The 13,141-nt window shown below is 42.4% G+C and overlaps 1 protein-coding gene across 1 annotated transcript in view; it reads right to left on the bottom strand.

The window, feature by feature from the left end:
* Positions 1-3,127: 3,127 nt before the first annotated feature.
* The window catches only part of LOC126293539 (SANT and BTB domain regulator of class switch recombination), a 150,599-nt gene continuing 140,585 nt past the window's right edge, over positions 3,128-13,141 (bottom strand). Inside the window, exon 9 of the mRNA XM_049986807.1 lies at positions 3,128-3,582. Coding sequence (XP_049842764.1) covers positions 3,398-3,582 — 185 coding nt within the window. The 3' untranslated portion in view covers positions 3,128-3,397. The remainder of the gene's footprint in view (positions 3,583-13,141) is intronic.

Raw genomic sequence — 13,141 nt, forward strand, 5'->3', positions numbered from 1 at the left:
TGTGAATAAAGTCTACTTGACCATCACTTACATGTCCATTTATGTTGGTTGGTGTTCTTAAAGAAGGTATTCATGCAATAGAGATTTTCAGCTCTAAGATATTCTAGCGGTCATTCACCTACATTGTTTCTGCAGCCTAACCCATAATTACCAATGTTCCATGGGTCTCTATCTTTCTTTTTGCACTGGAATGTCCCATGATGGTATCCAATTGTGTCTTCTGGGAATTTATGTTTTAATGATATCTTCGTATAGTTGCTCAACCTCGACTTCACCAGAATTGCTGATTGGAGCATAAACCTCTACAGAAAATTTGCTGTTCAATTTGAGGATAAGAAGAAATGGATTCTGTCTTGCTTAAGAATTCTTTGATATACCTGTTCGCTAGAATAACAACTCCCATGTGCAGAAGCATCCCCAATATGTCATAAGATGATGTGAATCGAGAGAAGGGTCTCGGCCTTTTCTCCTCGTAGACGTGTCTCACAGATATTCAGTATATCTTGCTCAATGTCTTCCAGTCATTGTTCTAGTCTTTCAAGGTCTTCAGCTTGTTCAAATGGCTCTGAGTACTATGGGACTTAACTTCTGAGGTCATCAGTCCCCTAGAACTTAGAACTGCTTAAACCTAATTAACCTAAGGACATCACACACATCCATGCCCGAGGCAGGATTTGAACCTGCGACCGTAGTGACCGCGTGGTTCCAGACTGTAGTGCCTAGAACTGCTCGGCCATCCTGGCTGGCTCTTCAGCTTGTCTCGTAGTTCATATGTTGCAGATGGCTGCTCTTTGCCTCCCCCAGAATCCTTGAGGCAGACTCATGAATCATCAGCATCAGCATCAGATTCTGAGAATTTCACTCTACTCATGTAGGGTAGTATCATTTGAAAATTCAAAGTAATTGTTTGGATTTATGGAAGGTGATTGACATTTAAAACATCATGCTTGCCAGGTGTGTTGACAAGTTAATGCTCAGCTGCCCCTAATGTGGTGAACAGATGCTGCCGGCAGCCGCCCCTACCCTGGAGAACAGTTGCTACCACTAGACATTTCTTTTATATCATCCATAAAAGTAGGGCTGTCTTGTCTGAAATTACTCCCTTACTGATGATCTTCATCTCCATATTCACTGCCAATGACATCTCTGCTTCCTTAAAGGGAGCAAATAAAAACTGTTGATTTATTGTGTTTTCGGAGTTGAGAGGGAAAGAGCTCATGTTCTATACTGACTGTAACTTAAGATGCAGTTTTATTATATTATCAGGAGATAGTTGCACCCACAATGTCCATTAGGGGACAGGAAGGGTAAGTGTGCTGCGTGCCTGCCGCAGAAGTATTCTCAGTCACGTATGATGGGGCAACCTCATGAGTGCATTTTATCTGTATGTTGGCAGCAATGATCATGGAAACCTGTAATTTGTACTGCAGCTCATTTTGGTGGGCACTTGAGTATTTCAGTTGACACTCATGCCTTTTTTATGAAGGTAAACTGCTGACTGTCTAGCATCTAGTAGTACACAACATGTAAGTACATCATTTTACAACATGAAACAATGGGAACTCAAGGTTGGAATATCAGCAATATAAAGAAAAAGATAGATTGCTACTTACCATAAAGATGACACGCTGAGTTGAAGACAGGTGCAGCAAAAAGACTGTTATACATTTAGCTTTTGACCAAAGCCTTCTCCATAAAAGAAAATACAAATATATACACAAAAACATTCATTCACACAAGTAAACACACCTCACGCACAATGATAGCCATCTTTGGCAGCTCGTAACAGTTTTTTCATGAGAGTGGTACTTATCCCTCAAACTATCATTCAAGATATACAGTCGCTGTTCCCCAGGAAGATTAGCTTGGATGACAAGAATGCCACTAAACTGTATTGGTTTGTATCCACCTTATTTTTTCAACCTGTGGACAAAACAATGGCACAATTCTGGCATGTAAAGAATACAATGAACCCACAGATTCCTGCTTCTGCATGAAGAATAGCAAAAATTTAGTGATGACTATAGTTGACCTCAAGATAACTAGCTTATTTCACAGAGACCGATAAAAGTTTTGAACACTTCCATTTCTGTCAGTAAAGAGATAGAAGAAGACCACAGGTTATGCTCAGGTCACGGATAATGTAGGCCCAAATTGTGGATAAAATTTGTAGTGATCCATGCCTACCACACATATCTTATGATTCCTTACTGCCAAAAGACAGTTGGTGTTGGCCTGACTAGGAAACAGTAAAGTCAACTTAGATTTATTGAAGGAAATGAGTTCTCTGATTAATTCTGTCAAGCATGTATTTTTTGTATGTATTCCAAAGTCGTCTAAGGATGAAGTGCATCTTCAACTCTTAGCAGACATTGCAAAAGTAGTATATAAAAGCTCTGTGGACTGCTGCATTCCAGCATAGAAAAGTGCCGAATTCCTTGGCATCTGCCAACAGCGAAAATTTTAAAACAAAGAAGGGGTGAGGGAATGGAGATATAGAGGCAGTTGAAGTTTGGATCTGGAGGAAAGACTGCTAGTTGTTGTTTGGTGATACGTAATTAAGAATAATGGAAAATACATTTTGATTGATTAAGCGTGTTAGAGAAATTTTATTTTGAATGGCTAAGGAATGTGAAGATGACAATGCTGATCATTTGTTTACTACAAGCAAGAACTGAAGGAAACAAAGTCTCTATATGTGGCAAAGAAGAAGAGGAAGAAAAAGAAGAAGAAGAAGAAGGCACCACTGCAAATTGTGCACTCTTGATTAGTCATCCATTCATCAGATGCAATATTAAGCTTGGCAGCATCCAAAGCGATTTTTGAAAGTAGGCTATTAGTTGCTAACATTATGTTCCAATGTCTTGCTATGCATCTCCCCTGTCATTAATCGGGGCTATGGGCATACTACTTCTGATATACAATGCATCCTAGTGCAATTATACAGCAATTAATACAAGATGGTTCCCTATGTGTATTAACACTGCATAAATTGAGTGAAAAAGGTTTTGTGTCATTCTTCAGATGTTGTATCAGCAGAACACATCTGCCACTTCTAGTCAGAGGAAAAGCGGCATGACAGAATGTAAGTAAAAGTAAAAATAAATAAAATATGCACTACCCATTATAACTACCCGTGTTCTGATATTGTATTTGGACAAACAGTTTTGATGTCCTCAAAACACACATTCACTGACATGTACCAAACACAACAGCAAAATAAAGGATGCAGACATATTTTGCAGAAGCAGATTCTTGCAGACAGATTCAGGTGCGATGATTGCCTCTGACATTAGCAGTAGTATCAATTTTTTTCCCTGTAATGTCTTTCATAGAAGATAATAAAATAAATATGTCTCTGCAAATTTCTTCAAGATTAGAGCACAAAAAGCTGATACTATGTACAAAGGTGCCCACGGCTGCGCAGACGTGAGTGGTAGAGGGCCGACGCAGGTATTCCTGTTGTGCTGCTAGGTGTGAGGCTTCCATCAAGTCTGTGATGTCCATAGTAGAGGTTCTGACTTCTCTTCTCAAGAATCTGGGCTTCCTTCCACTCTTGCTCAAGCCGCATGTATGTACCGCCTGTGGAATATCACTTTACTCACACAGTCATTCACAAAATTATTGTCAGGTAAATTTAAAATGAATATAGTGATTACAAATGGACATAACTATTTAATGTGTAGGAGTAAATCAATAAAAATGGCACAAGTTGTGTGTGTGTGTGTGTTTTCTACTTTGGAAGGACCTTACCTGGAAACATAAACATTTTAGTATTCTTTCTCATTGTGGCTGTCTGCACCTTAACTCGCTTCTATCTGGTGAGTAGTAATCAGCCATTTCCATACTGTTGTTATTCCATCCTGGAATTTCCATAGCTAGACAATGTAAAAGTAAGTTAACTTTTCTTATTTTTATGGTTTTTTTTATATGACTCCCTTTGGCCACATGGAAGATATCTAAGCAATAATCCATTTCACACCATACGTTCTGAATAGCATGTGGAGTCACCAATATGAGTGCTTTAGGAATGCACATATGATCCATACACAGATGGTCTTTCACTTAACCTTGTAAAAAGAAATCCATATGTCAGGTCCGGAGATCTAGTTGCCCAAGAACAGAAGATGACATTGTCATGTCCAGTACGACTGATCCAGTGGTTCAGTAGAAACTGATTTCAAAATATGCAATACTTCCATACCCTAGCATGGTGGGATGCAGAACTTGCTGAAAAATGTAACCCTTATAATCTGCATTGAAGGTAGCAACAGCAATTTTTCAAGTCTGTAAATGCTTGCTGGAACACACAGCCCAATGATGAAAAAGGGTTTGTGCAGTTTTTGTATTGACATTGCACAAAACACGTCAACTGTTGGTCAGTTATGCCTGTGTTCAATTACATATAAGGGCTTTTCTGTACCACATATTTAGATGTTGAGCTACTTCAACATGCCACTTGATTTGTTAGGTTGCCTTACCACCAAAAATGGGATGCTCAGCACATGTTTCTTCCTCCATGTCTTCTAGAATTATCATAGAATAATATATATGTTTGGCATAGTATTCCTCTTCAAATTCTTGTAAAAATTAAATTATGTGTGGTTCCATTTTCAGCATTGTTTTGAGAACATGCCAACCTTTGCTTGTGGCATTTGTAACTCCCTGCTTGCTTTGTTTGTTAATTTCCAAGGACTACCTTCAAACAAAATGTGAATTTCTTCAACGTTTTGTGCTGATACACATATTTGGTCAATATCTTTTGCTTTGTTTCTTCGAAGAACTGATCCCATTTGCAAATGATATTGGCATTTTGAAGAGCTTGATTGTATTTTTGATGAAGTCTCCAGAGAGTGATGACAGAATAACAGTTGTTAAATTCTAACACGTGTAAAGCCTTCTGTACAGGATCCACCATTTTCACTTATGACATGAAACTTTTCACTTACATATCACCACACATGTGCTGGCTTCCAGTTCATTGCATTTTTGCAAAGATCAAAATTCTGAACATTCTGTGTAATTCTTATCAGTGTGTCATTCTGCATTATATCTAAAAACAATGATGATGTGACTTGCCAAACAAAAGCGCTGGCAGGTTGATAGACACACAAACAAACACAAACATACACACAAAATTCGAGCTTTCGCAAGCGGCGGTTGCTTCGTCAGGAAAGAGGGAAGGAGAGGGAAAGATGAAAGGATGTGGGTTTTAAGGGAGAGGGTAAGGAGTCATTCCAATCCCGGGAGCGGAAAGATTTACCTTAGGGGGAAAAAGGATAAGTATACACTCGCACACACACACACACACACACACACACACACACACACACACACACACACACACACACACACACACACACACATGTCCATCCGCACATACACAGGCACAAGCAGACATTTGTAAAGACAAAGAGTTTGGGCAGAGATGTCAGTCGAGGCGGAAGTACAGAGGCAAAGAAGTTGTTGAAAGACAGGTGAAGTATGAGCGGCGGCAACTTGAAATTAGCGGAGGTTGAGGCCTGGCGGATATCGAGAAGAGAGTATATACTGAAGGGCAAGTTCCCATCTCCGGAGTTCTAACACGTTGGTGTTAGTGGGAAGTATCCAGATAACTCGGACGGTGTAACACTGTGCCAAGATGTGCTGGCCATGCACCAAGGCATGCTTAGCCACAGGGTAATCCTCATTACCAACAAACACTGTCTGCCTGTGTCCATTCATGTGAATGGACAGTTTGTTGCTGGTCAATCCCAGATAGAAAGCGTCACAGTGCAGGCAGGTCAGTTGGTAACTCAAGTGGGTGCTTTCACACGTGGCTCTGCCTTTGATCGTGTACACCTTCCGGGTTACAGGACTGGAGTAGGTGGTGGTGGTAGGGTGCATGGGACAGGTTTTACACTGGGGGCAGTTACAAGGGTAGGAGCCAGAGGGTAGGGAAGCGGACACACCAGGAACCGCGGTGTTGGCCGTCGAATGGCGCTAGCTGCGCAGCATTTGTGCACCGCCGCCGTCAGTGTCAGCCAGTTTGCCGTGGCATATGGAGCTCCATCGCAGTCTTTAACACTGGTAGCATGCCGCGACAGTGTGGACGTGAACCGTATGTGCAGTTGACGGACTTTGAGCGAGGGCGTATAGTGGGCATGCGGGAGGCCGGGTGGACGTACCGCCGAATTGCTCAACACGTGGGACGTGAGGTCTCCACAGTACATCGATGTTGTCGCCAGTGGTCGGCGGAAGGTGCACGTGCCCATCGACCTGGGACCGGACCGCAGCGACGCACGGATGCACGCCAAGACCGTAGGATCCTACGCAGTGCCGTAGGGGACCGCACCGCCACTTCCCAGCAAATTAGGGACACTGTTGCTCCTGGGGTATAGGCGAGGACCATTCGCAACCGTCTCCATGAAGCTGGGCTATGGTCCCACACACCGTTAGGCTGTCTTCCGCTCACGCCCCAACATCGTGCAGCCCGCCTCCAGTGGTGTCGCGACAGGCATGAATGGAGCGACGAATGGAGACGTGTCGTCTTCAGCGATGAGAGTCGCTTCTGCCTTGGTGCCAATGATGGTCGTATGCGTGTTTGGCACCGTGCAGGTGAGCGCCACAATCAGGACTGCATACGACCGAGGCACACAGGGCCAAAACCCGGCATCATGGTGTGGGGAGCGATCTCCTACACTGGCCGTACACCTCTGGTGATTGTCGAGGGGACACTGAATAGTGCACGGTACATCCAAACTGTCATCGAACCCATCGTTCTACCATTCCTAGACTGGCAAGGGAACTTGCTGTTCCAACAGGACAATACACGTCCGCATGTATCCCGTGCCACCCAACGTGCTCTAGAAGGTGTAAGTCAACTACCCTGGCCAGCAAGATCTCCGGATCTGTCCTCCATTGAGCATGTTTGGGACTGGATGAAAAGTCGTCTCACGCGGTCTGCACGTCCAGCACGAACGCTGGTCCAACTGAGGCGCCAGGTGGAAATGGCATGGCAAGCCGTTCCACAGGACTACATCCAGCATCTCTTACAATCGTCTCCATGGAAGAATAGCAGCCTGCATTGCTGCGAAAGGTGGATATACACTGTACTAGTGCCGACATTGTGCATGCTTTGTTGCCTGTGTCTATGTGCCTGTGGTTCTGTCAGTGTGATCATATGATGTATCTGACCCCAGGAACGTGTCAATAAAGTTTCCCCTTCCTGGGATAATGAATTCACGGTGTTCTTATTTCAATTTCCAGGAGTGTAGTTGCTGAACAGTTCAGAGAAAATTTGAGTCTCGTAACAAATAAATACACCACTCATACAGTTATAGTTGGTGGGGACTTCAATCTTCCCTCGATATGTTGACAAAAATACTTGTTCAAAACTGGTGGTAGGCAGAAAACATCGTCTGAGATTGTCCTAAATGCTTTCTCTGAAAATTATTTCAAGCAGTTAGTCCACGAACCCACGCGAATTGTAAATGGTTGCGAAAACACACTTGACCTCTTAGCCACGAACAATCCAGAGCTAATAGAGAGCATCATGACTGATACAGAGATTAGTGATCACAAGGTCGTTGTAGCTAGGCTCAATACTGTTTCTTCCAAATCCACCAGAAACAAACGCAAAATAATTTTATTTAAAAAAGTGGATAAAGTGTCGCTAGAAGCCTTCCTAAGAGACAATCCCCATTCCTTCCGAACTGACTATGCAAATGTAGACAAGATGTGGCTCAAATTCAAAGATATAGTAGCAACAGCAATTGAGAGATTCATACCTCATAAATTGGTAAGAGATGAAACTGATCCCCCATGGTACACAAAACAGGTCCGAACGCTGTTGCAGAGGCAACGGAAAAAGCATGCGAAGTTCAGAAGAACGCGAAATCCCGAAGATTGGTTAAAATTTACAGAAGCACGAAATTTGGCATGGACTTCAATGCGAGGTGCCTTTAATAAGATTCACAATGAAACATTGTCTCGAAATTTGGTAGAAAATCTGAAGAAATTCTGGTCGTATGTAAAGTACACAAGTGGCAAGATGCAGTCAATACCTTCGCTGCGCAGTGCCGATGGTACTGTTACCGACGACTGTGCCACTAAAGCAGAGTTATTGAAAGCAGTTTTTCGAAATTCCTTCACCAGCGAAGATGAATGGAATATTCCAGAATTTGAAACACGAACAGCTGCTAGCATGAGTTTCTTAGAAGTAGATACCTTAGGGGTTGTGAAGCAACTCAAATCTCTTGATACGGGCAAGTCTTCAGGTCCAGATTGTATACTGATTAGGTTCCTTTCAGATTACGCTGATACAATAGCTTCATACTTAGCAATCATATACAACCACTCACTCACCGATAGATCTGTACCTACAGATTGGAAAACTGCGCAGGTTGCACCAGTGTTTAAGAAGGGTAGTAGGAGTAATCCATCGAACTACATACCTATATCATTGTCGTCGGTTTGCAGTAGGGTTTTGGAGCATATACTGTATTCAGACATTATGAATCACCTCGAAGGGAACGATCTATTGATACGTAATCAGCATGATTCCAGAAAACATCGTTCTTGTGCAATGCAGCTAGCTCTTTATTCGCACGAATTAATGGCTACTATCAACAGGGGATCTCAAGTTGATTCCGTATTTCTAGATTTCCAGAAAGCTTTTGATACCGTTCCTCACAAGCGACTTCCAATCAAGCTGCGAGCCTATGGGGTATTTCCGTAAAATACAACCGATCTTGTTGGAGGTGTTTCATACGTAAGGCAAAAAGGCAGTAGACTTAGGTGTTAACTCATCAATCACCCGATGTACAGTTGGTCGATAGCGCAATGCACGTCCAATCTGTCTATCACTATAACCATTTTGATAAAATCTAACTTCAAGATGGGACAGCTCAGCTGGCAAAGTCTCAGTGTCAGAAACGACATGTGCCCTGTGTACCAAGGTACAAAGTACCTCTTCACACTAAGCAGGATGGTGACAACTATTAGCCTGTAAGTACAAGTCGGTGTGAGTACGTTTCCTGTAGACTGCATGTCCCAATGATCCATCATCCTTCCTCCTAACCAACACGTCAAGAAATGGAAGGCAACCATCCTCTTCCACCTCCATCGTAAAACGAATGTTTGGGTGGATCGAGTTCAGATGTTCTAGAAAGACATTCAAATTCTCCTTACAATGAGGCCAAACAACGAAGGTATTGTCAACGTATCCAAAGAAACAGGCGGGTTTCAAAGGAGCTGACTCCAATGCATGTTCCTTTAAGTCTTATAAACAAAAGTGCGATCACAGGAAACAACGGACTACCCATTGCAACTCCATCTGTCTGCTTGTAATATTGGTCATTAAATAAAAAGTAAGTGGATGTCAACACATGCCAAAAGAGATTAGTTAATTCATCACCAAACCTGGCCTCAATTAACCACAATGAACCAGACAGAGGAACATGACTGAAGAGAGAAACCACATCAAAACTCACTAAAATATCAGAGTCATTCAACCTCAGTCCCTCCAAACGACGTAAAAAGTCAGCTGAGTTCCTGATATGATGTTCACACCAACCTACTTGTGGACTCAACAGAGAAGCAAGATGCTTGGATACGCAATATGTCAGAGCACCAATGTTACTCACTATAGGATGGAAATGAACCCCTTCCTTGTGAACTTTCAGAAGGCCATATAACCTAGGGGGAATGGCACTATAGGTGTTAAGACTCTTGATAGTGTCCTGCAACAAACCACTTTTCTTCAGGAGGCTGTTGGTCTTTCTCTCAACACTTTTTGTGGGGTCAGCATTGATTCTGCGATACGCTGAATCAGATAGTAAATGTTGCATATTTTGTACATAATCATGTTTATTTAAAACAATGGTGGCATTACCCTTGTCAGCAGGTACAATAACAATACTAGGATCAACTTTGAGAAAGTGTAAAGCAACCCTCTCTGCTGCTGTTACATTACTATTGGATGGACGAGCCCTAGTCAAAACACGGCATGCCTCCCTCCTAACCTCCTCTGCAGCGTCAGGAGGTAGTTTGCAAACTGCCTGTTCAATTGAACTAATAAAATCAACTACCGCCAAATTCTTCGGAGTGGGTGCAAAATTTAAACCCTTCCCTAGCACGGATAAGGTTGCATCATCAAGAGATTTCTGTGTGAGATTTGGCACAGAACGTGAGATATAATATCTGACTCTGCGCGATGAAAACATTCAAACTTTGCCAAATGCTGGGCAGTGACAGAGTTGTATACCCAGTCAGCTTGGGTCCATGAGGCACCGTCCAACCAATCCCAAGTGAAATCAGACACTTCAGATGCAACCATTGAATGAAAACAATACAGTTCTTTGGAAAGTGAATCCAAACGTCAATGAGTAAAACGAATCCTTTCGCGAACAAGAGCCAAGCCAGCACGTTGCTTGATACGATTGGCGGCAGGAGAATTAATATGGTGCACAACCTTAACAAATGTTGGGACATGATTTTCATCACAACACCTCAATAAAAATGACAAAGCACATTGCAGTCTAATTCGACAGCTACGAAGTTTATCCAACTTACTTAAACACCGATACATTTCCTCCCCGTAGAGGTAAACAATGTGAGACCTGAGTTCTCAGTATCTAGCATAGAGTACGTCCTTGTGCAACAACACAATAGTGCCCATATAGAAGTGCATAAATAATCACCTACCTTGAAAGATACGTAATAAAACATTTCATATAAAAGATACAATGTGTAAAATAATTTTTACATTTGGTGTAACAGAACTCAAATATCAAACAATGGAAAGTTCAGGATGGAATAACAGTGATATGAAGTTGGAGGGAGCTTTCCTGGGGTCCATAAGCCTTCAGCAACTGGTTTGGTTTAGATACACTGATGACATATTTGCCATATGGACTCATGGTGAGACTGACCTGTTAGAATTCTTGGAATCTCTAAATATTTTCTCCCAGTTAAATTCCACATGGTCCTACTCTGAATCCCATGCTACTTTCATTGATGTTGACTTCATTCTTACCGAAGTCAGCTACAAATTTCAGTTCACATTAAATATACTAACAAACAACAGCACTTACATTTTGACAGTTATTCTTTCCATACCAAACATTGCCCCAATACAGCCTTGGCATCCAAGGCATATATATTTGCTAAGATGCAGACTCTTCACAGCAATACACCACCATTCTTGCCTCAACCTTCATTGGATGTAATTACCCCACTAGCCTAGTTCAAAAGCAAATTTCCTCGGCCATCATATCTAATCTTGGTACCCCCCCCCCCCCCCCCCCCCCCTACAAAAAAACAACTTTAGAGTGTGCATCTTATCAGTCAGTAGATCAGTAATATTGCGAATATGTGTGATGTGAAAATGGACTAGAATATTGGGTAGATGGTAAAATACCCCTTTGGAAGGGGTGGCAAGTAGTTTGGATACAATATTCCTCATTTCTGAGTAAGGATTAATACGGAGGATGTGCTTTTGCTGCACGTTTCTGGGAGTGATTGGAGGATTCAGGAAATCTGCATGTGGACTAGGTTTTGGGACTAATGTTCAGTCAGTGGAAGCCTTAGGAAGACCTTCAGAATACTGGACAAGGGAATTCTTGTCACTGCAGATGCACTATCCACTGGTGGCCTGATTATACAGAGTGGTTCAGAAGCGAAGTTCAGAAGTGGGTTATTAGGCTGCGTCATGTTTCTTCTAAAATGTTTGACCCCTTTGCTGGGATCTTCCTCAGGATCTTTTGGTGTCCACTACTGCTAGAAGTGATGGTCAATAATTCACACACAGAAAATACAGGCCAAAAGTAGTTAAAAAGCTCCAGTAAACATAGATCCACAAATCAGTCACTGTTGAGGTACAACACATTTTCTGTTGCTGTTCATCAGTGTCTAGGAACACATGGCATCTCTAAACATTAGACTAGGTGTTCGAAATGTTGTACATGCATCTGAATGCAAGATTAAACTCATCTCTGAAATGAGTTGCGAATCCTCTCAGACAGTCCTGGTGAATTCTGCAATTGCTGGATGGCTGCTTCAACCACAAGCATAATTCCATAAAACAGGTGAGCTGGGTAGTGTAGACCAGGCTTTTGACATGACTCCACACACAGAAATCCATGGGATTTAAATCCAGGGACCTTGGAGGCCATGGCACAAACCCTCCTCTACCTATCCAATGTTGACCATAAGTCTGAGTTAGAAGCCAGCACACTCTTTAATGAAAATGTGCTGGAGCACTGTCACGCATGAACCACATATTCAGGTACTTGTTCAGTGGGACATCATCACATTAATGAGGAAGTACAGTCCGCAGAAACTATGTGTATTGCTGTCCAGTCGGTGTCTGTGGTAGGAAGTGTGGTCGAATTTTGTGGTCTTCGAGCAGTCCTGCCCTGGTGTTAAACGAATAATGTTGCTGGTGTCATGATACATGTGTTGCACTAGGATTGACATCAGCCCAAATGTTACATTTTTGGTAGTTAATAATACCATCACAGGTAAATTCAGCCTCGTCTGTGAACAGAATACTGTTTACAAACAGGGGATTCAGGGTACACTGTTGTTACGCCCATTGGCAGAAATTCTCTCTAGAAGGGAAGTCTGCATTGTTGAGAGCTTGCACTCTCTGGAGAAAATATGGATAGAATACTTGCTGATGTAAAATCTGCCACATACTTTTATGACTCAGGACACAATCTTGGGCAGCAATCCTTCTTGTTGAAGTACTTGGATGTTGGTGTACAATGTGTAACACCCTTTCCACAACATCAGGTATTGTGGATCTGGGTCAGGCTTCTCGTACACAGTATGTGAAACTCCTGGTTTCTCTAAGGTGCTGATGTAACCAGCTAAATGTACGCCTGTTGGGCTGAAACAATCATGCAGCCTCAAGGGCACTACCATTCACTTTGCCGTACCTGAATTGCATGTCACTGTACTCTTCATTGGTGCAACCACTGTCCATGGTGGCTTCATGTTCATAACTAATTGAGAGGCCAGTACAGTACAGTGCACGGAGGGAGAAAGGGAAGTAGTTGTGTATGCACAAACAAACAGATAGTCGATCCCAAACCTTGACATACCAACATAAGTACTGTGGTACCCAGGGGCATTATAGTGGTTCCCAACTTGAATT

The sequence above is a fragment of the Schistocerca gregaria genome, chromosome 10, assembly GCF_023897955.1.
Source record: "Schistocerca gregaria isolate iqSchGreg1 chromosome 10, iqSchGreg1.2, whole genome shotgun sequence".
Taxonomy (NCBI): Eukaryota; Metazoa; Arthropoda; class Insecta; order Orthoptera; family Acrididae; genus Schistocerca; species Schistocerca gregaria.